This window comes from Symphalangus syndactylus, chromosome 5 (assembly GCF_028878055.3).
Source record: "Symphalangus syndactylus isolate Jambi chromosome 5, NHGRI_mSymSyn1-v2.1_pri, whole genome shotgun sequence".
NCBI classification, from domain to species: domain Eukaryota; kingdom Metazoa; phylum Chordata; class Mammalia; order Primates; family Hylobatidae; genus Symphalangus; species Symphalangus syndactylus.
The window spans coordinates 127570463-127596654 of record NC_072427.2 but is presented as its reverse complement, the minus strand read 5'-3'; the positions used below and the strand labels follow the sequence as shown (position 1 = coordinate 127596654).

Below are 26192 nucleotides of genomic sequence, written 5' to 3'. Positions count from 1 at the left end.
CTGAGCTCCAGCCCTGTGTCCCCAGATCTACTTCATCTGGGTGACGCGGACCCAGCGTCAGTTTGAGTGGCTGGCTGACATCATCCGAGAGGTGGAGGAGAACGACCACCAGGACCTGGTGTCTGTGCACATCTACATCACCCAGCTGGCTGAGAAGTTCGACCTCAGGACCACCATGCTGGTACGTCAGGGCCCACCAGGAGGGTATGTGGGCCACTGTCTGAGCTAGGAGTTGACCCTAGCTGTGCCTGGCTGAACTTTGTTCCACCCTTCCCTACCATAGTACATCTGTGAGCGGCACTTCCAGAAGGTTCTGAACCGGAGTCTATTCACAGGCCTGCGCTCCATCACCCACTTTGGCCGCCCTCCCTTTGAGCCCTTCTTCAACTCCCTGCAGGAGGTCCACCCCCAGGTCAGTCCAACCCATAACCAGGTTCTCTTCCTCTTTATCATTTGGGGTCTGAGCAAAGCTCCCAAACCTTCCCCATCAAGGGAGAAATCGACTGCTGATGAGAACCCATCCCCTGGGAGATTGGTGGGGTAATGGAATGGAAAGGATAGGTGGGGGTCACCTTTAGGTGCTAAGGAGGAGGCAGGTAATAGGGACTTGCCATCTCTGAAGCCATGACGTATTGTCCAGAAGGAAGAGCTCAATCATTGAGCTAGTCCTCGCCATAAACTCAGGGCTACCCTCACCAATACTGAGTCAGTCCTCACCCTGGACACTGAGGGAACCTTTACCATGAGCACTGGGCTAGTCACTACTCACAAATACTGGTCTAGCCCTCCATGAGACCCTGAGCTGTTCTTCAACTTGAACACTGATTAACCCAACCCCTATTAGAAATGTTGATCTAGCACTTAGCAAAATTCCACTAGACTTATAAACACTGAGCCAGCCCTCCCCATGCATAGTACAAAGCAAACCATCAGGAGCACTGCTGGCTTTTTTTTTTTTTTTTTTAAATTTAAAGAAAGGGTATTGCTCTGTTGCCCAGGCTGTAATGCAGTGGTGCAATACCAGTTTACTGTAACCTCCAACTCCTGGGCGCAAGCAATCCTCCTGCCTCAGCCTCCCAAGTAGCTGGGACTACAGGAGTGCACCACTATGCCCGGCTAATTAAAAATAAAAAAATTAGAGTCAGGGATGTTGCTATGTTGCCCAGGCTGGTCTTGAACTAGGGAGCTACCCCTTCCTCTGAACACTGAGTTATCCCTGCCTCTGAGCAATGAGTTAGCCTTCACTTATTCCTCCTGCAACAGGTCCGGAAGATCGGGGTGTTTAGCTGTGGCCCCCCTGGCATGACCAAGAATGTGGAAAAGGCCTGTCAGCTCATCAACAGGCAGGACCGGACTCACTTCTCCCACCATTATGAGAACTTCTAGGCCCCTGCCCAGGGGTTCTGCCCACTGCCCAGTTGAGCAGAGGTTTAAGCTCACACCTCACCTCTGTTCTTCCTATTTCTGGCTGCCTTAGTCTTCTCTGATTTCTCACCTCCCAACCTTGTTCCAGGTGGCCATGATCAGTCACCATGGGTGGGCTCAGGGACCCCCAGAACCAGGATGTGTCTCAGCCTGGAGAAATGGTGGGGGGGCAGTGTCTAGGGACTAGAGTGAGAAGTAGGGGAGCTACTGGTTTGGGGCAAAGTGAAACCTCTGCTTCCAGACTTCAGAAACAAAACAAATCTCAAAAGACAAGCTGACCTGACAAGTACTATGTGTGTGCATGTCTGTATGTGTGTTGGGGCGGTGAGTGTAAGGATGCAGTGGGAGCACGGATGCTGGCATCTTAGAACCCTCCCTACTCTCAGACCTCCTCCTCTTCTGGGCTCCCCACTGTCAGACGGGCTGGCAAATGCCTTGCAGGAGGTAGAGGCTGGACCCATGGCAAGCCATTTACAGAAACCCACTCGGCACTCCAGTCTAACACCACAACTAATTTCACCCAAGGTTTTAAGCACGTCCTTTCATCAGACCCTGGCCCAATACCTACGTATGCAATGCTTCTCAGCCCTCTTCTCCCTGCTCCAGTAGTCTCCCTTCCAAATAAATCACTTTTCTGCCTTCGGAGTTTCTTTATTCTACCCTAGGACCGGAAGGGGCATGGGGAGAGGAAGCCACTCACCCAGCCAGCTCACCAGGCTGGCCCAGACATCTCTCAAGCTGGCCAGTGTCCTGAGTAAAGGAGCTGGCCCAAGGCAGAGTGCCCCAGCTAGAGATCCCTTCCCCGGCCCAGGGGTACCCTTTCTGACAGAGGGCCTGTCAGCCACTAGTGTGAGGCCTGGTGAGCCTGCTCAGGAAGGGCAGAAAGAGAGGGTGTGGAAGCTTCTGGAGGAGGTGGGCTGGGGAAGAAAACGCGGGAGGGGCTAGACTCAGCTGGAGCCTATAGGGAGCCAGAGCTGCCTGGCTTGTTACCAGGACCTCACTCACTCCCGGCCCTTCTCTGAGCAAAGGGAGAGTTGGGCACCTGTGCCTACATGGCTCTTCCAGGCAGTGAGATGATGATAGCAAGGAGACAAATGAACACATCACCCAACCTGTTCTCTGGGCCTGTTTTCTCATCTGCAAAATGGCTGGATGCTCTCCAAGTCGACTTAAAGACAGGACAACCCTCTGAGGGAATTTCTCTGAGTGCGCCCCCTTTTTTATTTTTTGAGACAGAGTTTCGTTCTTGTTGCCCACGCTGGAGTGCAATGGCACGATCTCCACTTACCGCAACCTCTGTCTCCCGGGTTCAAGCGACTTCTCCTGCCTCAGCCTCCCGAGTAGCTGGGATTACAGGCATGCGCCACCACGCCCGGCTAATTTTGTATTTTTAGTAGACACGGGGTTTCTCCATGTTGGTTAGGCTGGTCTCGAACTCCCGACCTGAGGTGATCTGCCCGCCTCGGCCTTCCAAAGTGCTGGGATTACAGGCGTGAGCCACCGCACCCGGCAAGAGAGTGCCCAATTTTAAGTGATCCTTCCTATTGTTTCCACAAAACGCCTACATACCACATATCCTCAATTTCCAGAAAATAGCCACTGGTTTAGAAACTCTCAAGTACTGTGATTCACAGCACACTTTGGAGGTTGCACGTTTAGGTTCTGGAAAAGGCCCTCAGACGGCCCTTTGGCGCAGCGGTCCCCCGAAGGTGCCTGACCAGCACGTCGAGGGGTCCTGACCAGCCTGCCCGCGAGGTGGGGCGGGCCTGGGGCAGCCTGAGAGCCGCTCCGCCTGGCGGCCCAGTGGGCCTCCCTGGGCCGGCCCAGAGGCCTGGGCGAGTTCCAGCGGTGGGCGCCGGTCGGGGTGCCGTCCTAGGCCGCGGGCCGGTGGTTAGGGGCTCGCAGGCCGGCCACGCCCGCGGGTCTGCCCGGGACAAACCCTTCCGTCAGGGCGCGAGGGAGGCGCCGCAGGCCCTCAGTTCTTCGGCCAAGCAGACGAGCGCGGCCCCCGCGACCCGCCCCGCCAGCCTTCCCGCCTCCGCTGGCGCGCGGCTTCCGCGTGGCAGGCCGCCCCGCGCTCGGGCCTGGCGCGCTGCCTCTTTGTCTCTCCGCGCCTCCCCTCCTCCCAGACAAATGGCTGTTGGCAGGAAACTGGACGCGCTCTGGGGAAGCCGCGCGCCGTGGGGACGGGGCGCCGCGCGGCCAGCGGGCCTCGGGTGCCCCTAGCCGGGGCGGGGGCGGCGGGGATGTTTTGACATCTCATCAAAGAAAGGAACTTGATGCTTCGCAAGTGCTTTTCACAGCCGGGCTGTGTCTGCTCCAGAGCTGATTTATAAGCAGAATCTGCGCTCGCTTCTCCGCTCCCTCCCCCGTAAGCCCGGGGACGGCGCCGGAGGCGCGGGCGCGGCTGTGCCCGGCAGGATCGGGTTTATTTATTGCCTCTGGCCCGGAGCCGGGACGGCCTGGGGACTGCACAGTTCCCTCTGCCCGAGCTTCTCCCCTTCTCTCCCCACCCCCCAAAGCCCGCTGCTTCCCAGGGGCCTGTCTTCCCCAAACCTTGTACCAGACTCTGGGCGGAGCCCTCCGACGGTCTGGGGTGGAAGTCGGGGACGGAGGCAGAGAGGTGGTCAGGCGCCCCATGGGGCCAAATTCTGCTCTACCTCGCACGGACCCAGTGGGGAGAGGGTGGTGGTGGTGGAGGTCACCACCTCTGCCCTAAGGTCGGAAAGGAGCCGGAGCTGCCAATCTGAAACTCCCTAAGACCCCAGCAGCTCTGGAACCCCCTTCCTCCAGGGGCTATCCTTTCTCTCCAGGGATTCCTCTATCCCCAGCTCCAGACAACCCCTTACTCCAAGGCCCCAGGAGCCCTTTCCCTTTAGAATAAATTACGGAATCTCCAGCTTCTACTGGATCCCAGGAGAAGAAAGGTTTGAAAGATCATGTCCCTGGCAAGAGCCACAGCCCTCAGCCAGGTGATGGGCACAGGGCTGGGTACAGGTCTATCACAGTGCCCTGACTTCACATCTAAAGAGTCCGGATGGCTACAGGGTAGAGCAGGGACATGTGTTCGGCTCCCTTAATGGGTAGCTTGCGGCTGGCATAGTGGTGCACAATTTCAGGGACGCTGCTGAAGGGCGGGCTGTTCTGGCCCAGCACATATTTGTGTTCCTTGGTTCGGGACAGCTTCATGTGCATGAATCCCTGGCTGCTCCTGGGAAGAGGAGAGGAGACTTTGGTGAGTGGGGGCTCTCCTCAGCCCCCCATCCAGCCATCCAGTAACCCTCCCCAACCCTACAGCAAATGTGGTGGTTCCGAAGCCAGCTGACAATGAGAGGTGATTAGGGGAGGTGGAGGTCAGTCCAGAAAGCAGGGGTGGTGGTGGTGTAAGTAGGTAGCACTGGGCATTGGCTTTGTGGTGAGGCCACTGGGTGTGCCAAGAATGTGTGTATAGGGAGCATACAGGGTGTGTGCAGGTGGAAACTGGCGACCAGCACCACCCCCGACCCCTGCTGGCCAACCCTGGAGTCCAGGCACCCCGGCCCTCCAGCCTCTGTGGCCAGGGCCAGTTTAACCTCATCTTTCATGAGCTGTTTGGTAGGACACCCGTGAGGGGCTCCTGGTGACTCATGTGGAACCACATATGCCCTTGGCAGGCGGGTGGACAGATGTGACAACCAAGCTAGTCTTCATTGGGGCTCTCCCTTCTAATGACTAGGGGGAAGGGGGAAGCTGATCTGGAAGACCCCCCAAAATCTGGGAGTGCTCAGCTGCGTCCTCCTGGGGATATCCCTTCACTCTCTTCCTTTCTGGGTCTTGAACCAAGCCCCTAGCTCATTTATCCGGCCCTTCAGCCTACAATGACTTCACTCCCTTGCTCAGAGGGGACATGCTCCTGCCTCTCCCATCTCCCTGCCACAACCAGGAAATCAGCATTAGTACCTGGTCCCACCCTCAAGACAAGGACCCCACTGCTCAGGGCTCTGGATAGCTCCTAAATGTCCAGGGACCCTCGGCCCATGAGAGGGCATGGGAGTGAGACCAAGAACATTTGTCTAAACTACCACAGGCTTGGTCTGTCAGGCCTCAGGTCTGAAACCCAAGCACAGGCAAGGGGTAAGGAATGTTTTGGGGAGCCCTGAAGCCTAAGTGTTATATACTGCTGGCCAGAGCCTACTTGGGGACAAGGACAGGGCTTAGAGATTAGTGTGGAAAGCAGAACCAGTGAGGGGGCTGCCTCCATCCTGAGGTCCACCCCCTGGAGAGGTGGGGCTGGCAATCCTCATCACTCGCCTCCCCTGCCTGGGTACAAAGGCTCTGCCCGGACCCATTTCACCAGGCCCACAAGCGAGAAATCAGAGTTGGGAGGCTGAAGAGAGGTGACAGATAGGAGGAAAAAAGGAGGCCCCAAACTCCATCTCTCTGCCTCCCCAGGTATGGAGTCCTCAAGAGCCTAGCAGACTGCTAGGAAAAGGCCTGGGGCCCCAGGGCTGGGCGTGTCAGGGTGCAGGGTGGCCAGGGCCATCTGTAGGCCTGAGATAACGGGCTGACAGCACAGGCCCCTGGGGAAAGGAGCCAAGGGCCTGAGGCAAACAGCCCCTGTGGGGAGGGGAGGCAGTGTCCCTATCAGGCCCAAGGCTGTGGGCAGCAGCATGGGCCCTGCTTTCCTTCACCTCTTCTCAGTTTGGGGCTGTCCCCTTCCTCCCTTAGTCCACCTGGGGAATTGTCTCTCCTAAAAGCTGTACATTGTATCTTCTCAAAAGACAGATCTGGCTAAGGACAAGTGGCCAGAGAGCTCAGCCGCCATCTGGATAACCAACCTCCTGCAGAGGGGATGGCTGTGCTTTCTCACCTCCTGGGACAAAGTCCCAAGGGTCCATTAGGACACAGCAAAGCCCTTGCCAGACCCTCAGGGTACAGGGGTTAGGACCGGCTGGGCTGCAGGACCAGGCTGGCAAGCCTTTTTGAGGAAGTTGTTTAATTACCAGTGAAAGCTCTTCCATTAGGGAGAGAAGAGAAACCATAATTGTATTTCAGATAAGCCATTTATATGCAAATGAGGCTCTGGCAGACAGATTTGGAGCCAGGTCAGCCAGGGCGGGAGCAGGTCTCCAGGCCTGCCTTGCCATTTTACCTCCCAGGCTAAGGCAGGCTGGCAGGGCTCCACTCTGGAAGCCAGACCCCTGGCATCTCCCCTTACCTTGGCCTGTACCAAACAATAATATGGCACTGGTGGAGCCCTGGAATACCACAGTTTGTGGAGTCAGACAGAGCTGGGTTCAAATCCTGGTTTGGGGACTTTACTACCTGGTGGCCTTGGGCAAGTAACAAACCTCTTTGAATTTATTTTCTGTCTATAAAAAAGAGATCTATCTTGCAGGGGAGTAGTTGGTTTAGAAATGGTATATAGGCTGCTTGGTATGCTCCATGAACTTTATAATTTTTAAAGCAATACACATTTCTGAGGTTATGTAAATCAAATTTTTGACAAAAACTTTTCTGGGAAATGTTTCTTTGATTTTATAATTCAGACTCCTAGAGTATGACAGCTGGGAAAAAAGCGATAATCTATCAACTCATTTGACAAAGGTAGAAATCAAGGCTCGGAGGTATTAAGTGATTTCCCTAGGTTCACACAGCTCGTTTATCAAATCCAAGAATAGAACTCAGGTTACCTGACTATAGTCCGGCACTTTTTCTATTATTATTATTTTTTTTTTTTTTTTTGAGACAGAGTCTTGCTGTTGTTGGCCTGGGCTGGAGTGCAATGGCGCAATATCGGCTCACTACAACCTCTGCCTCCTGGGTTCAAACGCTTCTCCTGCCTCAGCCTCCCGAGTAGCTGGCATTACAAGTGCTCACCACCACACCCAGCTAATTTTTGTATTTTTAGTAGACACGGGGTCTCACCATGTTGGTCAGGTTGGTCTCAAACTCCTGACTTCAGGTGATCCACCTGCCTCGGCCTTCCAAAGTGCTGGGATTACAGGTGTCAGCCAACACGCCCACCACTTTTTCTATTATCTTTTAGTGAAGTTGAATAATTATCCCCCAAATATGTCTGGTTTAGCAGCCCCAAGTTTCCATAGATTGGATTTGTTTGAATGGGAGGGTATACCTATATTCTGACGGTCCCAGAGAATGTGGTAGAAAGTGGTGCAGGTGTCCTACTAGTGATGGCGGGAGGCAAATGAACATACCACTCCACTGGCTTCCTAACATGGGTTGCAGGGTCTACCAGGCAGAACTGCTGGTTGCCTAGGGCAGGGCTGGCCATGCTACCAGGGAGTCTGGGAGGCTGATCTGCTGCTCCTGGGAGGAAAGCCTGATGGGGAGGGAGGGCCTTGCCTCCTCTACCTCTTCCAGGACCCAAAAGCTCAGACACCCCCCATCCCCAAACACACACACACACACACACACACACACACACCCTTCCTCAGAGTAAACAGGAATACTTTGTGTCCACTGCCCTGCCCTCTTTCCAGGAACCAGCCCCCCCGCACCCTACAGACTCCCTCACACAAAGCTCCCATCTCCTTGCCTCTGCTTCTAGAACATCTTGGGCTTCCATTAATAATGACAGTGATAATTTATTGAGCCGTTAGCACTATGCTAAGCACTTCCCATGCATTATTTCACCTAATCCTTCCCTATATTATCCCCCATCCATTTCATTAGTAAGGAAACTGAGGCCTAGAAAGGTTAAGGGGGCCCAGGCCACACAGCTAGAACAGAACCCTTCTGAGCTGGATGCTGCGGATCAACTATTTCTCCCAGTGGACTCTGAGCTCCTTGAGAGCAAGGGCTGAGTCTCAGACATCTCAGGACCCTCAATGCCTGGGGATTATTCATGGGGGATGGGGACCTCCCCAGCTTAGTTGGACATAAGGGGAATACTGGAGTCCCCTTCCACCCTGCTGGCTGTCCCTGCACCCACAACCATCCTCACTCACTTGAGGGAGAGGGAGAAGTCATTCTTGCTGGTCTCGCTGTTGCGCACCAGGTAGCTGGCCTCTCTGCACAGCCGGAGCAGGTTCTCGGCGTCGGTTCGGCTGATGGCCCCGTGATACCAGCTAAGGATGAGAGAGAGGAAGGGGGGCATCTCTGCTGGGTCCCTCGCCGTCCAGGCCCACCCATTGTGGGTGTCCCCTGTAGGGAAGCCAGTGCCAGGAGGGGAGGAGCGGGGAGGGAGTCCCCAGCTGGACACAGACACTCACACCTGGTTTTCCAGAGGCAGTGCTGGATCTGTCCACTCCCCCAGGGGGCTGCTGGGCTCCATGCTTAGGGGCTTAGCTGACTTGGGGTTCCCTGCAGAGAGTCGGGGAGGTAGCCGCCCCTTCTCCTCCCGGCCAGGTGACAGGCAGCTCTTCTCTGGTCCTTCAAACTGGGCTGTGGGGAACATACCAATCATGGACTCTAAGGGCCCTAGAGGTCCTCAGAGGTCCCTATTGAATAGCCAGTGCCCAACCCCTACTACTTCTAGCCCCAGAAAGGATCAAAGGAATGTTCTAGGATCCATCCCCTCGTGGGGGTGGGCCCAGCCTTCTGTGCCACACAGGGCCTTGCAGTCCCCACAGTGTGGAAGGAGAGGGCAGAGGAGCAACCCAAGAAACCATGCATGCTTCTCCCTCCAGAGCAGCTGACTGCCTTCCCCCAGCCCATCCTCTCAGGGTGGCTTCAGCGCTGATAATATTGTTTCTTTCTCCTCCTCAGAGTTCATTACCGTTCTCCAAATCACCCTGCCAAGCCATTCTGTAGAAATGACTTATCGATCTGAGAACAATTATCTGATTCCCCTTGGTGCCATCCTGACAGGCTAATCCCGCCCAAAGCCACCAGCCAGCCTGTCCCTCCCCCACCCCCAACGTTGCTGCCCACTGGCTCCCCTCCCCAACCCACAGAGGCCCAGAGGCAGCACCTCTGCCCTCCCAGACCAGGGGAGCCTGATGGCTGAGCCCGTAAGGGAAGGCTGAGTCCCCGTGGGTCCCCCGGCCACAGGCACACATGCGCACATGCACGTACGGACAGACACCCTCCTTCATCCCATGTTTTAAAATACAACATTCAGGCACAAATGTACAAACAGATGCTCATGCCTCTGCACACACACCCTTGGGTGCCCATTCTGGGCAGAACTGAACATAGAGGAAGAATTAAGTGCGTTCTTTCTCCTCATTTGGGCTCTTTTTCTCTCCTTGTAGCACTTTGAAGCCCTTACTGTCTTTCAGTCACCAGATGCAAGGGTCAGATCTGCTCCTCTGCACCAAGGAGTTCCACACTTGCTGTGTCTCTCCCACCCCCATCTCAGGAGTATTTGCATTGCTGAAGGAGCTGGCCAAGCAAAGCTCTCCCCAAAGTGAATTTAAAATGGTGGATTTTCATAGCATGGTGAGGAACACATTAGAAAGGGGCCTCCCTGTAGAAGACACCATCCCACAGCTGTGGGGAAGGGAGGAATGTGCATTTTGTCTCTTCCTTCTTCTTCCCAAATGAGATTCTTCCTGGGGTCTCCAAACCCTGCCCCACCTCTCAGCTCCTCCAACCCAACCCACAGGGCCTGGAGGGGTGAGGACATGTCACCCTGGCCAGAAGCCCCCCAGGACCCACCGCTGCTGTCCTCCAGGCTGGGCTCAGGGAGGGGCGAGGCTGGACCGGAGATGTCCCTGTCCCCATCAGGCAGGGAGGGGCTGCTGTCCAGCTGTCCCACAGGTGGAGGCCAAGGTAGGTCTTTGATGACCTTAATGTCAACTGGAGCCAGCAGCAGAAGTGAGGAGACAGACAGTGACAGAGACAGAAAGAGGTAGAGGTTGAGACACCAAAACCCAGAGCCAGGACACAGGACAGCCTAGAAAGGAGGAGAGGCAGAGGCAGAGGCAGGTCGGCTTTTGGGGAGGGACTCAAGGGCTGGGCAGAGCCAACGTTGGCCACACCAGGCTGGCCCGGTCAGAGGGAGGGAGGCTTGGGTGGCAAGCAGCAGGATGCAGGGGCTTGCACTGTCAGCCCGTGGGTCCCCTTCATTTGACCTCTCACAAGCCTCCAGGGCCCAAAGGTACCAGGAACAAAGGAAATGAAGGACTAGGAGTGACCAGCACCTCCCAGCACCACATCTGGGTTCCCATAGCCTCCTGGCACCCACAGCCTTGCCTCCCTTTCTCCTTTTCCCCTCAGCCTGGGAACTCGCAGGCAGCGAGAAAGAGCCAGCCTTGCCTCAGGTTGTCAGGATTACTCAGACTTGGGGGCAGATGTTTTATTGAAATTTAATCCCCACCCCCCATCTTGAGAAGAGTGATGCCACTGGTGGCTGCTGGACTGCTAACGAGGTTTCCTAATGACGAGCATAGATTTTCCCATTAAGCAATCCAAACAGTATTGATTCTCCAAGGAGACTTCTGGAGATAAACGGCCCATCCTCAATGGTGTGTGCTTTACAGGAAGAATATTAGAATCCTGTGGTTTTCCACTCTGGCTGTCAGGGTGGGGAGGGCAGAGGAGGGCTGGGTCCAGCTCCAGGATGAGCCCCTTGCCCAAGCAGGGGAGAGGGGCATATGTGGGCAGGAATGAAGTCGAATGGCATTTGAGCCCTTTATGTTCTCCCTGAATCAAGGACCCAGGAGCAAAAGCCCTCTCCCTGCTCCAGGCTCTTGCTCCACCCACCTCAGACCGCTAACATGAACTTTTCCATGGTGGACTTGGACTTGGGAGGGACAGCAGTGTGGTTGGAACAGAAGAAACCTGATCTTCATTTGGCAATCAAGAGATTTCTCATAGCCTCACTCTGCTCCTCAGAAATCTCCCTGGGGCCAGACACCCCTGGTCTCCCAGGGCCTACCACTGGGAGGCAGAGCCCTAGAATTCAGGTTACACCCATAGCTGTCTTTATTGTTTGAAGTAAGTGCCTTCTTTTATTAAATGTAAGTATTTTAACATATGTCACGAGTTTCATAAGTTTGTTTTGGAATTTATTTTTAAATATACCCAGTCCCCAAAAGAGAGAAGTAGTCTAAGCCTCTTAGCTTCCAAGAGGTGGTGATGCAGGGGAATGCCTTCATCCTTCTCCTGTACCCATTCCTTGACCCTGCACACAGCGCTGTGTCCATACTGCCAACCCCACCCCCTGTGGTACAGAACTCAACTGCATTTCCCTGGAGTCCTGATCCTGGGCCTCTCTGGGTTCCTGGGATCCACTTCTTCCATTCTCTTGAGCCTGGAAAGCTGCTCAGAGGCCCCAGCTGACCTGCCCTCTCCACCAGGACTCACCTGCAAAGGCTTTGGAAATCCGCTCCTTTTTCCACTCCCAGGGCTGGTCATACTCCTCGGGGGGCCTCTCATCATCCTCTGGCAGGCGGGACTCCCGGGGCCAGGGGGCCCCCTCACCTTCCGGGGTGGCCCCATCCTCCTCTGGCTCATAGGGTGTGTCATACAGAGGTAAGGGCTGAGTTGCTGTCTCCTTGGAGCCCCGGATCTCTGCCGGAGCAGGGCAGGAAGGGAAAGGTGAGGGCTCAGCCTTGGCTTTCTGGCTCCCCTCCTCCAATGCTTCTCAGCAACAAGCCAGGCCTCCTTCAGAGGAGATATCCTGGCTCTGGGGGGAGCTCAGCAACCACACATCCTGGGCTCCTCACCCTCAAAACACTTCTGGGTCTCTAAAAGCAAGGGAGCCAATGAAGGCAAGGGAAGGTGGGCACCAGAGTAAAAGACAGGAAAAGGATCCTGCGACAGCTAGCGAGGGCTGGGTAGCTAAAATTTATGAGTTTAGGAAACTGAGGCACAACCCTCCCGTTGTCCACTTCCTCCCTGATGCCAAGCTCCATTTGTTTCCTTCTGTCTCAAATGATATCATTCCTTTTTTCTTTTTCTTTCTTTCTTTTTTTTTTTTTTTTTGAGACAGAATCTTGCTCTCTCACCCAAGCTGGAGTGTAATGGCACGATCTTGGCTCACTACAACCTCCGCCTTCCTGGTTCAAGCGATTCTCCCACCTCAGCCTCCTGAGTAGCTGGGATTACAGACATCCGCCATCATGCCCGGCTGATTTTTGTATTTTTGTAGAGATGGGGGTTTCACCACGTTGGCAGGCTGGTCTCGAACTCCCGACTTGAGGTGACCTGCCTGCCTCGGCCTTCCGAAGTGCTGGGATGACAGGCAGGAGCCACCACGCCCGGCCCGCAAGTGATATCATTTCACAATCACAGAATTATTCTTTGCTGCCTGGACACTGTGGACCACCCGCTCCTTGAAACTTTCCCTTCGACAAGTTACACTCATCGCCATAAAGACCTTTCACTTTGACATTCCATGGTTTCAAACTCATCACCTTCTCTAAAGCTAATTGGTTCTCTTTTTGGGATCACTGACCCAGCCCTCACCATTATTTTGTCCTTCCTGACTATCTCGAATGCTAATATCCGACCTTCAGTTGTGTGGCCTCCTGTACCACTTCAGGTCACACAAGTCACATCTGCTTCTCCAAAATGACTATTGGAAAGGCAGTGACCATCCTCCCCAAGGACCTGGCAAAGACTTTCTTTCTGATCACCCCCATCTGGCCTCTCCCTAGATCCTCTCTTGGCCTCCGTTCCCCAAAACTAGGTCTCATGCATTTCTCCCTATCCTAATTCCTTGAACTATATGCCCAGCCTCATGGCACTTGCTGCATCTGTGTTTTCAGTCATTTGTGTCCATTGCCATAAAGACCTTTCGCTTTGACATACCATTGTTTCAAACTGACCACCTTCTCCAAAGCTAGTAGTTCTTTTATTGGGATCACTGACCCCGGTGAAAATATGATAAAAGCTATGGAGCTCCTCCCCCCAAAAATGTGCTCCCATATTTTCACATATAATTTCAGGGCATTCATGGGGGCTTCCTGGGGTCCACACCCTCTGACCTAAATGGAGTAGTCAGCTTCTCACTTTCTCCATTTCTGTCTACTACACTGTTCTCCTCGGACCTGGCCCTCCTTCATTCTTCAAATCCCATCTGTTCTTTGCCAATACCCAGTGACCTTCACCCTCATCTTTCCGTATGTAGATTAATGCTAGGGTGAAACTCCATTCTGTAGGCTTATGTTTCCAAGGGCTCCATGGAATAGTATTCCTGGGATATTCTTGACCACTCTCTGCCTCCCTTGCCACCTCTCCCAAGTAGGAAGAGCAGTGTATTGCATTGGTCAGTGAATGCACACTCTCCTTCTCTTGAAGAGAAAGAACATTCTGGTTCATGCAGTCAGTGGTCTGCTCCTGTGCTGCCTTTGACCCAGAGCCCCAGGTACTGAAGGGCAGGCTCTGAGCTTGGATGGGGACAAGCTCTGGCTCTTCCTTTGCAGGGTTCCCCCACTAGGCCTACTGAGTTGCCCAAGCCTGATTGGGCAAGTTTAATTCTGTGGTGAAGTATTAAGAAGCCCATTGTGATGACACATAAGCCCATTGCAGTGAACATAAGTAATGTTCTCTAATCAACTTCATCAGTAATAAAGCTGACATTTTCATCCTGTTCCTCTCTTGCTCAAGAATTCATCATGGCTCCACTCCCCATTTTGAAGCAGGTCCAGATACCTCATTCTAGCTTAGGAAGCGCTGCCTTGCCCCTCTCGGACTCTCTCATCTAGGTTCCCGTGCACATCCAGCACTAACATCATCTGCTCCTGAACAAACTTCCTCTCACCCTGCCTCAGGGCCGTGGCTTGGACAGACCCACCCTGTCCTCTCTGATCTCCCCTATTTGATCTCTTTCCCCTGGACTCTCTCTCAGCCTGTTCCCAAGACCAGGTCTTACTCTTTTCTCCCTAGCCTCTCTCTTTGGACTACTTGCCCAGGCTCGTGGCACCCACTGTAACTATATTTCTAGTCATCTTTCTCCAACTGCCATGAAGATGTTTCATTTCAAACTCATCCCCCCTCCCAAGGCTAGTGGTTCTCTTTTTGGGATCACTGATCCTCCCAGCCCTCGCCACTATCTTTTCCTTCCTGTGTTGAATATTTCTATCTGACCTTCAGTTGCGTGGCCTCCTGCACCACTTCAGGTCTCACAGGTCACAGCTGCTTCTCCAAAATGACTCTGAAAGGCAGTGATCATCCTCCCTAAGGACCTGGAAAAGACTTTCTCCATATTTTCCAGGGACCAAAGAATCAGTCCTTAGACTTGTGAGTCACAAAGCCTGTTCTGCAGAGCCCAGGCCTCAGGGAGCACCTCCCCTGCCCCTGTCACTCACCGGCCATCATCTTTTGAGCCTCATAGGGCTCCATGTAGCCATCATTTTCAGGGACCTTCTCTGGGGCTCCTGAAGCTCCTGCTGAGCCTTCACCAGTCTCCTGAACATCAAACGGGTCCGCATAGTCTTCTAGGATAGCTAGCTGTGGGAGGAGAGTGAAGAGAGTGGGCTTCAGGGAGCAGAGAGGCAACTCTGCTTCTCCCGAGGTACTCTGTCCATGGGAGCAAGAGTCCCAAGTAGGCTGCCTTCGACCCAGACCCCCAGGTACTCAAGGGAAGGCTCTGAGCTTGGATGGGGACAAGCTCTGGCTCTTCCTTTGCAGGGCTCCCCCACCAGGCTGCCAACCAAGTGGTACCTCTTTTTTTTTTTTTTTTGAGATGGAGTCTCGCTCTGTCACCCAGGCTGGAGTGCAGTGGCGTGATCTCGGCTCACTGCAACCTCCACCTACCGGGTTCACGCCATTCTCCTGCCTCAGCCTCCCGAGTAGCTGAGACTACAGGCACACACCACCAAGCCCAGCTAATTTTTGTATTTTTAGCAGAGATGGGGTTTCACCATGTTGGCTAGGATGGTCTTAATCTCTTGACCTTGTGATCCGCCCGCCTCGGCCTCCCAAAGTGCTGGGATTACAGGCGTGAGCCACCGTGCCCGGCCCCAAGTGGTACATATTTTCCACTAATTTTGTGCCTCTAGGCCATCTCCTAGGCTAAATGGCCAGAAGGAGGCTACTGGGCCATAGGGCCTGCCTCAAGTCAGGGTCCAAGCAAGACCATAGCTTACACCAGGTGGTTCAACAAAGGGAATTACTTCAGAGAAACAGTTACAAAGGTGTTGGAAGAGTTCAAAGAGCAAGCAAAGAATAGTGAGACAACACAGAGATTAGCATGGTCCATGCCTATGAGGGCGCTTCCAGATGGTGAACAAATAAACAGCTGCTGAGCACCAAGGAACGGAAGGCTAAGTAGTCACTTTTTCAGTTCTGCTGATGGATCCTCACAACATCCCTGTCATGGGGGTACTACTGTCCCCGTTTTAAGGAGTCAGAGGCTCAAGGAAGTTAGGGAACATGTCCAGGACGATTCTACATAAGTGGAGGAACCAGGTGACTGGAACCCCATGCCCTTTGTGCAAAAGGCTGCCAACCTGCCACCAGGGGGCATCTTAGCTGTCCTGGGAGAGAGAATGCTGGAGCTGGCTTTGGGGCAGCCCTGAAGTTGTGCTGAAGTCCCTGTGGCTCCTGGAGGGCAAGGACAGGAAAGGCTTCACTTTGGCCCTTCACTTCCCACGCTGCCCCTTTCTCCCACACAAGTGGCTCACGGCCACTCCTCTATGCCTGCTGCCATTCAACCCAGAGTGAACTGCAAACCACACACTCCGAAGAGGCACTCAAGGTGCTCAGGGCGGCGCGCAGCTGAGGACAATAGAACCTTTCTCCAAGCTGGGCTTGGGCTTCTCCTGACGGGGCGCTGGCTGAGGCAGAGACTGAACCCGGTTCACCCAAGGCTGCCAGCACCCCAGGAGCACTGCACCACTGGGTTGACAGGCGATGACAGGAGGTGGCTCCAGGGCCTGCAGCATGGGGGAAGGCCACTCTTGCCTTTCCCTAAATCTCAGTCTAGGCTTTGATTCTGAGCCAGATCAGGGATGTAGGAGCCAGCTGGGCTGGGAGGCCGTGGGGTGACTGGCCTGCTCTGGGTTAGAGAAACTGGGAATGGTGACCCCTAGCAAGGCAGAGATGAAGAAAGGAAGCTCTTCACCTCAGAGACCCCTTCTGCATGTTCCTTCCACCCTGCTATTCCCTCTGAGGCACCTCCCAATGGCTCCTGCCATCTCATCTGGGGTCTTCAGCTCTCACCTTGTTCTATTCATGCCCTCAGCTCCTTTACTACCTCCTTTGTGTCTCTGCCTTCTTGTGGGATAACCACCATCTCAGATCATCCCATTACCGCCACCGGGCTATCCATATCTGGAGTTCTTTGTTGTTTTTGTCTTTCCAGCTCCAGTAAGCACCTGGCATACAGTAGGCACTAGACAAATGTTTCTCCTTGATCATCGCCTATCTCCCCTTGGAGCCCTTCACCCCTAGTCCTCCTTCCACCAGGAAGTAGAGAAAATAAATCCACTCACCCCTACCCACCCAAGCTGCTTCCTCCCAGGCCAACTGGCACCCACAGCCCCACCCCTTGACCAAGGGGGCTCTGTAGTCAGCCCACCTTCGATGATTCTGTCAGTCGGCAGCCAGCATCACACTCTTGTGGCAGCCACTTAACAGTGTCTGAATCAACCAACACGTTATCCATAAACCTTGCGATGACTCTCCAGTGCTTCAGGAGAAAGTCTGTAGTTAAAGAGATTTGAAAGCTTCCACTTTCCTCTTTAGTTTCTCTCTACTCACCTTGGATCACTTTGTTACCAGAAAGCTGCATGTTCTTTCTACTTCAAAGGCTTTCCCTCTGCCTGGATCACTTTCCCCTTCCTCATCAAGAGCTAACTCTCATAGATTATTTCTTCAGAAAGCCTTTTCATACTCCCCCCAGGTCTGTTAGGTGTCTCTGTGCTGGGCTTCCTGAAGACTGTGAGCTTCCTGAGGGCAAGAACCATGTTTACTGTCAAATTCCTGACAGTGTTAACTCCATTCACATAAAACAGGAAGAATGGACAAAGGAAGTACTTTTCCTTGTTCATTCAGGAGAGGAAGCCCAAATCTGGATCGGGTGGGGTCATATGAGGGGACAGTCTTTCCAAGTGAAGCTGTGTCACCAGAAGCTGCTTGGCCAGCAGAGGTATGTGATCTAAGCCCCCGATAGTCCCCCCACCCCTGCTCCTCCACTCCATAGAGCCCCTCCAGCCTCTCCCTCACCAAGCCTGCAGGCAGCACCCTTCTTACCCAAGTCCTGGGTCCATGCCCAGAGCCGCGACCCCTCCCAGGCTGGCGTGGGCCTCCTCAGCTCTAGCCTGCAGTGCCCGTGGGCGCCCAGGTGGCAACTCTGCGGGCAGCTCAATGGCTCCTCTGTTCCTTTCCTGGCTCCACACCCAGCTCCAGGAAGCCCCGGCCCCACGCCCTGGGCTGGGATGCCCAAACGAGCCACCCACAGGGCTGGGGGTTGGGAGCAGCCGCAGAGATGCCAGTTGGGAAGGATGGCAGGACAGGCACCCACCCTGGGCACAGAAGTTCCCGGGCAGAACCCAGGCCTGCTTTCCTATGGCTTCTAGGTCCCCAGGATAAACTGCTCAGTGGAGGAAGCTGCCCCTATAGGCTTCCGACCCCTTTGACCTACCCTAATTTGTTATTTTGTTTATGGCCCCTTTGCCCCACTGTGACGTGCTCACTACTGTATCCTGCATCAATCTCAGGGCTAGTACACAGTAAGTACTCAATGTATATTAAGGGACGCTCAACAGGCGTCCTCTCCAGACTCCATCCTCTGGAGTGACATCACCTTTCAGATCTCCATTCACCGTGACCTCTAATGGCTGCAGGATCAGGCTCTCAGCAGATCTACATCTGAATAGAAATCAAAGACTCTGGCGCAAAGGCCAAAGGGAGGAATTGTCCGCAAAGGACCTTTGGGGAAGACACCTAAAACCACGGCGGAGAGGTGAAATTAAAGACTTTCAAAACTTAAAAAGTAAATAAATAAATAAAAAATAAAACCACGGCTGGTATTTAGGCACATTCTCTGATTTAGCCAGAATGCTGCCGAAATGCTGAAAGATTTCCAAACTAGTAAAGTAGCTACTACCCAGAGGATCCCATCCCTCTCCTTCCTGCCACCCAGCAGGGTGCCTCCAGGACTCCGCTATTGTATCTGTTCCAATTGGGCAGTACCCCTCCCAAAGCAGCTGTCATACTTTGAATCTCCTTCCTGCTCAAGCCTCTCCTGTGGTAGCTAGCAGGCCCACCATCTGGTTCCTCTTCCATTCTGCAACTGGGCCACGCAACACATTCCTGACCCCCACCACGGGGCTCCGGAGGGTGTGGATCCAGGAGGAGCAAGAGGGGCACATGTTACAATGTGTGCCTTGCTCTGCAAGGTCCCCAAAGTCTACCACTGTCCCTTTCCTCTGTTTCTTTAGTTTACATTGAGTGTCTGGAAACCTCTTCTTTATCTGGAGACCACTGTTTTTTTATTTGTAGACAAAAGGTGGTAATAGTACCCATATCATAGGGTTGGGAAGAGGAAAATGAATTTGTAAAAGTTCTTAGCCCAGAGGCTGGCATGGAATCAGTGCTGAATAAATGTTAGCTCTGAGGATAATCTTTTATATTCAGGTATTAAGGCCTCAGAGTTTAGGTGCTTGTCCAGGGCATGCAGCTTGTCAGCAGCAGAGACAAGATAGGGAGGGACCCTGGCCTCCTGACTTGTAGTATCTTATCACAGATTTTCCAAACATTTGGAAAATGCAGCATCTTCTCTCCTCTATTTGTAGATTTAAAATACACTTTAAATCTAAGGAGTCCTACAGCAAAGAAATCAGTCTACTTTTGTTTAATTCTGTAATTTCCCAAAAACATTTAACCATGGAAGCCCTTTGTCACTGAAAACCTATTAACCTGTCACAGTTTGGGAAATGGTACATTACTTACCTTCCTCGAGATCAAACTTTTTATACCCATTGTTCCTGCTTATTGGAATATCCTTCTCCTATTTTATCTGAGAAATCCCTTGACATAAAACAAATGTCTTTCCCTTTTCTAATTACAAGAACAATGCCATGTTTATAAAACAGTTAAACATTACAGACATGCAGTCGATCCTAGCAACACTCATAAGACCCTTGGGTGTGTCTGGTGCCACCTTGGGATTGGGTAGCAAGTGGTGGTCCCCAGCATTCAGGAAGTGGTAAACTCAGTACAGAACACACCCCTCGTTCCTTCCCTAAGAGTCTGCTTCCTCTTGTTCATTAGCAAATGCTTAGTGAATACCTCCTCTCTGCCAGGCACCTGCTGGTAGGTGCTGAGGGTCCAGACATTGGGCTCACTCTACTACCTGCTGGCTGAGAAACCGTGCAAGCGTGACTCAGCATTCCTGTGCTCTGGTTTCCCCATTTATAATCTGGGGATAGTAGTAGAATCTTCCTCACAGGATTGTTTTAAGGATCAGTTGGTCTAACACATGTCAGCTGCTTCAAAATGGTACCAGGCACAAGGTAGGTGCTTAGTAAATGTTAGCCACTACATTATTAAAGACAAAAAGACCAAATTTCTGAGTCCTTCTGGAGGAGGCCCACAGTGATAGACACAAAATAAGCTCCAAGTTGTGAAGCCCTAAGGCTTGGCACCAGGCTCTGGGGGCACCCACAGGCCCACCGCATGCAGGGTTTGGGCCCCACTTTTGCTCTCACATAATATAGTGACTCTGTGGTGAGGGCTAATGGAGTGGGCAGCAAGTATCCTTCAAGCCCTGGGCCCCAGCCAGGGCTTGCTCAGCCTAGCCAGCAGCTCCCATCCATGGTCCTCGGGGTCCCAGCTGTTCCTGGCTCCCAACAGGCAAAGTGCCAGAGCTGAGTTGTCATTGAGTCACTCACTGGCCAAGGTAAGAAGCACAGATGTCTTCCAGACAGAGTTGGTGCCGCAATGTGGGGTGACGACACTGGGTAGAGTGGACAGGCCTGCCATCCAATCCCCCAGTAGCTGCAGGCCTCAGCCATCCTCAAAGCAGCAATGGCAGCACAGATGGCCAACCTGGGCCACAGAGGCTTAAGAGGTTTAACTAGTCTACAAAAGTTCCTTCACCTGGACTCCTCCCTTCTCCTCCCTCCCTTCCCCAGACTCTCCTCCTCCCTCTATCTCCATCTGCAAGATAAGCAGATTGGACCTACAGATTCTGTGGAAGTCTTAAAAAGAAACATTAAAGCAAACAAGCAAACAAACCCCAAAAAGGCAAGTAGGAGGTCTTCCAGGTGCTGTGTCCCTTTCAGCGCCTAATGACATACACTTAATGAACACTGGCTAAGGGATGGTCCTACATTGACTGGCAGCCCCTACCAATCCTCCTAACCTCAGGGCAGGAATATTTTGTTCAACTTCAGATGCCCTGACTGTATCCCTCACTTTACTCTTCCTACCTCTGTCTGTTTACTCCTTTCCAAATCTGTGCCTGGAGGATCCAAGTCCTGTGGATATCATCTGTGAGGGACTTCTATTTTTTAAAGTTCTTAATATTTTGGGGCCTGTGAACCCCTACGAGAATCTAAGAGCTATACCTTTCCCCAGAAAAATAGGAAATATCTGCACACAATTTCTGACGGTTCATGAAGCCCAGGAACCTCTCCATGAGCTAAGAAGAGCCCTGGTTTTAATCCAGGGTGCCTGACTGTCTTATTGTCCATGTTACCTCTCCACCCAGCCCCAAACACGTATCTTGGCATGAGGGAGGCAAAGGACACACTGCACAGATGGTCACAGGCAGCTCAGAGCTTTGTCCAATCAGAGCCCTGTTCCCATATCCATTCCCTTCCCTAATTACACCATGTTTTTCCTGCTGAAGGTCTGAGAAAAGGGAGCAAAGCAAGGGAAGGCCCAGCTCTCTAGCCCCCTGCCAGAGCATGGCCTGGGGGCCAGACGAGGGCCCAGCAACATGAAGCTCTTCCTCTGGCCAGATGGCAAGGCCCTGCCTGCCCGTTGCAGGGTGCTGCTCCTGCTGCTCCCACACCTGCCCTGCCAGGCCTGCCCAGATGGCCACCCCTGCACCCCTGCCAACTATGGCAGTGGATCCCAGGGTGGGCTGGCAGCCAGAACCCCACATGGGGAGAAGGCTAATGGTCCTGAGCCCCCTGGGCCTCTCAGGGTACTGTCGAGGACCTGGTTCTCTCCTGCCCCCATACTAACTGGGTTTCTGCTCAATCCCTCTGGCTTGTCATAGAAACACCTCCACCCATTTCATCAAATCTCATGACCCATCCCTTCTCAGAGGGTTCTGACTCCCCCAGCCCCAGCCACTGGGCTCCAGAGGAGAGAAGAGGCCAGCACAAAGCACATCCCTGTTCCCAAGCCTCATCTCATGTCAGGAGGAGACCTCAAAGCAAGCCAGAAGGCCTGAGAGAAGGAGGAACAGAAAACAGGGAGAAAGCGGCCACATAGTACATAAACACCAGCTCCACTGGGCCACAGGGGCATGCGCCAGCTCACATCCAGGAGCAGCATCTCTTAGGTTTAGGGTAAGGGACTCAGGCACCTTGTCTGAGCTTTCACTAGGGGAAGACTCATACCCCAAATTCTGCTCCTAAAGGGGTGGGGAGCTGCTCTCTCTAAATGGTGGGAGGCCCCAGGTCAGGGCCTAGAGAGATATAGCATCCCTGCCCCAGGCCAGCTCAGATGGCATCCTGGGTCTTTCTCATCACACCCATTAAAGAAACCACAGATTGTATGGCTCCTGGGAGAGCCTGCTGGATTTCATTCCTGTCCCTGTAGCTGACAAAGGAGTCAGACATCTCTTGGCCCCTAAGTCTGAACAGCACACAGATCACAGAACTGACCCAAGCTGAGGCATGGAGGCCCTTGGCAAGAAGAGGCCATGAGTCTCTGCATAGAACTGTGTGGGTGCATCCCTTCCTTGGGGGTGTCTGGGAAAATGTGCAAGGGAAGCTGTGGCTAGGGGAGTCCCCGACCCTCAGGCCACCCTGATAATGGACAGTCACCATTCAGGACATATTTATGCACCCTTCTTTATGTCAAGCATTGTGTCAGGCACTTGGGAGACACAAGAAGACATGGTCTGTCTCCTGGAGGAGCCCATGGCTTGGTGGGCAGCCTGTTAGGGCATCCAAGCCACTGTAGGGAGGAGAAGGGCCAAAGACAGCTCAGGCCCGTGTTGCCTGTGCCAAACAGGCAGTGGTTAGAGAGGAGGAGACTGACTGGTCAGTGGGAAGAACAGGGCCTATCCCTCTCCTCTGCCTCACTGTCACTACCTCCATCACATCACACAATAGCAGGGGACAAGAAGCAGACGAGCACAGCCTTGGAGAAGTGCCCTTGAACCTTCCTCTGCAGAATGAGTATCCTGGCCCAGGATGGGCAGCCATGCCCCATAGCAAAAACTAGGGGAAAAATAATTTGCATTCCTGAGGCTTCTGCTCTGACCCTGACAGATCTCTCTCATCCAGGAAATCTGGCGGAACGGCGCTCTCTCAGCTAAAAAGCCTCAATCCTGGAGCCAACGGATTCAGAAAGCAACTTTGCACTCCAATCAAATAAAAATGTTCTTCTCTGCTGAGGAGAGGGGGGCAGGCCCCAGAACTGAGCTCTCGGGATGAGTGAAGGACAACAGAGCCAAGGCAGCCCACAGAGTCATCATCACAGAATCTAGGAGCCTGAGATGGCTTTCAGCTCTCACTCTGCCAGGGAGGGATAAGAGCGACCGGAGTCAGGGCAGGGCCTCGAGGCATGGTGGATGTCCTGTTCTCCCTCCCTATCCTGGCGCCTGCAGACCCAGGAAAAGCTCCAGCCTCCCTCAGAATGGACCCGGGGGAGAGGGAGGCCAGGAGGAGAGGAGGAATGGGCTCAGCTGCTTAGCCCCATGTGGGCAACAGGTCCTGAGCACTGACTATCCTCATACCTGAGAGGACAAGGGAAGGAGGGAGGAGTGGGCCTGGACCCCAGGAAGCCCCCTTGGCAAGAGCTGTAAGGTGCCTGTCTTGGCCTCCTGAGAACAACAGCCCATAGGGCAAAGGCCAGCTCGTGCTGTGTCCGCAAGGAGAAACCCTTCTTCACCTCCTTTCTGGGGCTTCAGCACCTGCAAGGATGCTTAGGCTAGAGAAACAGGAGGAGGAAGAGGAGGAGGAAGCAAAGAGGCAACAGGAGGGAAGAGCTTTGTGCTGGCTATGCCCTGGGGGAAGGGTCAGAGATCAAAGGGCAGTGAGCTGCTGCTTCCAGAGGGGCAGAGAGGCCATCAACCAGTGGGGGTTGGGAGGTGCGCCTCAATTCCCGTTAGAAAAAGGCTCACGGATCAGGCTAGAGGGGGCTACGAAGTGGAGAGCCAGCCCGGGAGGGGGAGGGTCACCAGTCCTGGGGCCATTACAGGGGATGGGGCAGAGGGGCAGAGTTTGAGGCTTCCGTCTCAGATTAGTCGGCTGAGAATCTGAACAAAGGTGGGTGAAGGCTCGGAGCCCCGGGGTTAGGGGCTCGCGTCTGCCAGGAGCTGAGACACCGAGGGGCCCGGGCCAGGCCACCTTTGTCCCTCTCGCAGCCTCCAGACCCCTGACCGCCTTCCCTCCTGGCCATCCCGGCCCAGCGCGGCACTCACCCTATCGCTGCTGGCGGGGGGTCCGGAGATCCTCTCATCAGCAGGCGGCGCCGGGGGCCCCGGGGTCTCGACCCGAATAAGTCGGTGTGGGGGAGAGCCGTGGCGCGGGGGCGGCGTGGGGCCGGGGGCGGCAGGGGTGGCGAGGGCGGCGGAGCCGGACGACCCCCCGGAGTAGGGGTCTTCGAAGTCGCGGTCCCGCTGCAGCCTGTAGGCGGCCAGGATGTCCGGGGGCGGCGCGGGGGGCGCGGCCGGAGAGGGCGCAGGGGGGCGGTAGTCTGGCTCGGGAGGCGCCGGCTTGCTGCCCCCTCCGCCGCCGCCCCCCCCGCGGAAGCCCAGGTGCTCCCGGAGCCACTTGGCTACTCCGCCGCTGCCGCCCCCTCCTGGGCCGGCTCCCGCACCCCCGGCGCCCCGGCGGGACCCCCCCGGGCCGCCCCCAGCGCTCCCCTGCGCCCGCGGCCCCGGGCGGGAGCCCGCCGGAGGAGCTCCGCTCAGTAACATGGGGCCAGCCAGACTGAGCGAGGGGAGCGCAGCGGCTGGTGGGGGGGCGGGGTTGGGGAGGGGGGCGGGGCTCCGCCGGGCGGGGAGGGGCGGGGCGCCTCAGTAACAAGGGAGAGGCGGGGCTCCGCTCCCTAACAGGGTCTTCCTCCTGCCGTAGCTCAGAAGGGCGTACGCGGGCTTCCAGCTGGTGTGTACACGCAAGAAGTGAAGTGGGCAGCCCTGGGGCAGAGGACGCGACTACTGGACTGAGGCTGAATCCTTCACGTGTCGCCACGCGGTCCCCTCTGGGACGCGCATCCATCCCCATCTGTTCTTTTCCCCAGCTCCCAGCTCGTGGGAGACGCAGAGAGGGGAGCCCCCAGACTCCTGACTCTAGGGCGCCTTCCGCCTCTCCTCTTCCCTCTCCCAGGATCTCGCAACTGGGAAACTATAATCTAGGAGGAAAATCTAGGCGGGCAAGAAAAGCGGCTGTTCTGTAAGATGTGTCTGTAAGCCTCCTCCTCCCGTGCTACCTTGGGAGCCCCACAACCTCCTCCCATCCAACCGTACGCACTGCACATACCCGAACCTACGTTACTTCCCAATCCAGGCAAACACATCTCACATCACATACAAACAACTCCCTAGAGACGCCCACTTCTCCCGTGTCGTTTCCACACACGCCCTTCTCACACGCAAACAGCCCTCGCTCAAACATCCCCCACCCACGGGAGCACCTGCTCCGAGCGGGCCCACCCGGCCGTGACGGTAGCATGCGCACGCACGCAGAAATCCCTTCCAGCCACATCCCGGGCTTCATTGTCAATCAGATTAGTAACAGAATGGAAACAGACAAGTCAATAAATCAAGTCTAGAAACAGTCCCAATGTTGTCTATCACAAACTCCTTATCCTCTCGAGGCTCGGATGCTCAAGTGCTAGGCATTTTTGTCTTAGAAATAAAGCCAGTTCCGGCTGGGCGCGGTGTCTCACGCCTGTAATCCCAGCACTTTGGGAGGCCGAGGCGGGTGGATCACGAGTACAGGAGATCGAGACCATCCTGTCTAACACGGTGAAACCCCCTCTCTACCAAAAATACAAAAAAAAATTAGCTGGGCGTGGTGGCGGGCACCTGTAGTCCCAGCTACTCGGGAGGCTGAGGCAGGAGAATCGCTTGAACCCAGGAGGCAGAGGTTGCAGTGAGCTGAGATCGTGCCACTGCACTCCACCCAGGGCGACAGAGTGAGACTCAGTCTCAAAAAAACAAAAAAAGAAAAGAAAAGAAATAAAGCCTGTTCCTCAACATAAATGTACCCCTGAAGCCAACACCAACAGTTGCTTTTGGCTCTGCTGGGAAAGTAGCTGTCTTACCTCACTTCCCCCACCCCCTTTCCCCCACTGCCTCAGTGTCTCCGCACTCCTAGGGTTCATGTCTGCCTTTTTTTTTTTTTTTTTTGAAACAGAGTCTCACTCCATCGCTGGAGTACAGTGGCAAGATCTCAGCTTACAGCAACCTCCACCTCCGAGGTTCAAGCAATGCTTCTGCCTCAGCCTCCCTAGTAGCTGCGATTACAAGCGTGCACCACTACACCTGGTTAATTTTTTGTATTTTTAGTAGAGACAGAGTTTCACCATGTTGGCTAGGCTGGTCTCGAACTCCTGACCTCAAGTGATTCACCCACCTCGGCCTTCCAAAGTGCTGGGATTATAGGTGTGAGCCAACGGCACCTGGCCATATCTGCCTTTTGAGGGCACAAAAAGCCAAGAGGCCCCAAAGGAAAGGAGTTCAAAGCAGGGAGTGTAAAGAAGGATGTAATGGCAAAACTGGGAATCTCCTGGGATTC

At 54.3% G+C, this 26192-nt stretch overlaps 2 protein-coding genes across 11 annotated transcripts in view; one reads left to right on the top strand and one right to left on the bottom strand.

Moving 5' to 3' along the window:
- The window catches only part of DUOX1 (dual oxidase 1), a 33664-nt gene extending 31600 nt beyond the window's left edge, over positions 1-2064 (top strand). Inside the window, exons 31-33 of the mRNA XM_055278969.2 lie at positions 26-181; positions 284-412; positions 1264-2064. Coding sequence (XP_055134944.1) covers positions 26-181; positions 284-412; positions 1264-1386 — 408 coding nt within the window. The 3' untranslated portion in view covers positions 1387-2064. The remainder of the gene's footprint in view (positions 1-25; positions 182-283; positions 413-1263) is intronic.
- Positions 2065-2614: 550 nt separating this feature from the next.
- Positions 2615-24399, bottom strand: SHF (Src homology 2 domain containing F). 10 transcript variants are annotated; one of them, XM_055278971.2, is made up of 7 exons: positions 23873-24388; positions 14628-14769; positions 11680-11886; positions 10030-10170; positions 8640-8811; positions 8376-8495; positions 2615-4636 (listed from the first exon to the last, which is right to left on the bottom strand). In XM_055278971.2, exons 1-7 carry the CDS (start codon positions 24368-24370, stop codon positions 4450-4452), a joined length of 1467 nt encoding a protein of 488 aa, XP_055134946.1. In that variant the 5' UTR covers positions 24371-24388; the 3' UTR covers positions 2615-4449. The 10 variants fall into 10 exon arrangements, with proteins under 10 accessions (XP_055134946.1, XP_063496820.1, XP_055134949.1 ...); XM_063640750.1 differs by lacking the exon at positions 10030-10170 and having other exon boundaries at positions 23873-24126; positions 24352-24370; XM_055278974.2 differs by lacking the exon at positions 10030-10170 and having other exon boundaries at positions 8423-8495; positions 8642-8811; positions 23873-24398.
- Between the last annotated feature and the right edge of the window lie 1793 nt (positions 24400-26192).

Coding starts and splice junctions, on each gene's coding strand:
- SHF (XM_055278971.2), bottom strand. CDS start 24,370: ATGTTACTGAGCGGAGCTCCTCCGGCGGGCTCCCGCCCGGGGCCGCGG. Junction 8,812..10,029: donor CAGCCTGGAGGACAGCAGCG/GTGGGTCCTGGG, acceptor TGTTCCCCACAG/CCCAGTTTGAAGGACCAGAG. Junction 4,637..8,375: donor GACTTCTCCCTCTCCCTCAA/GTGAGTGAGGAT, acceptor TCCTCTTCCCAG/GAGCAGCCAGGGATTCATGC.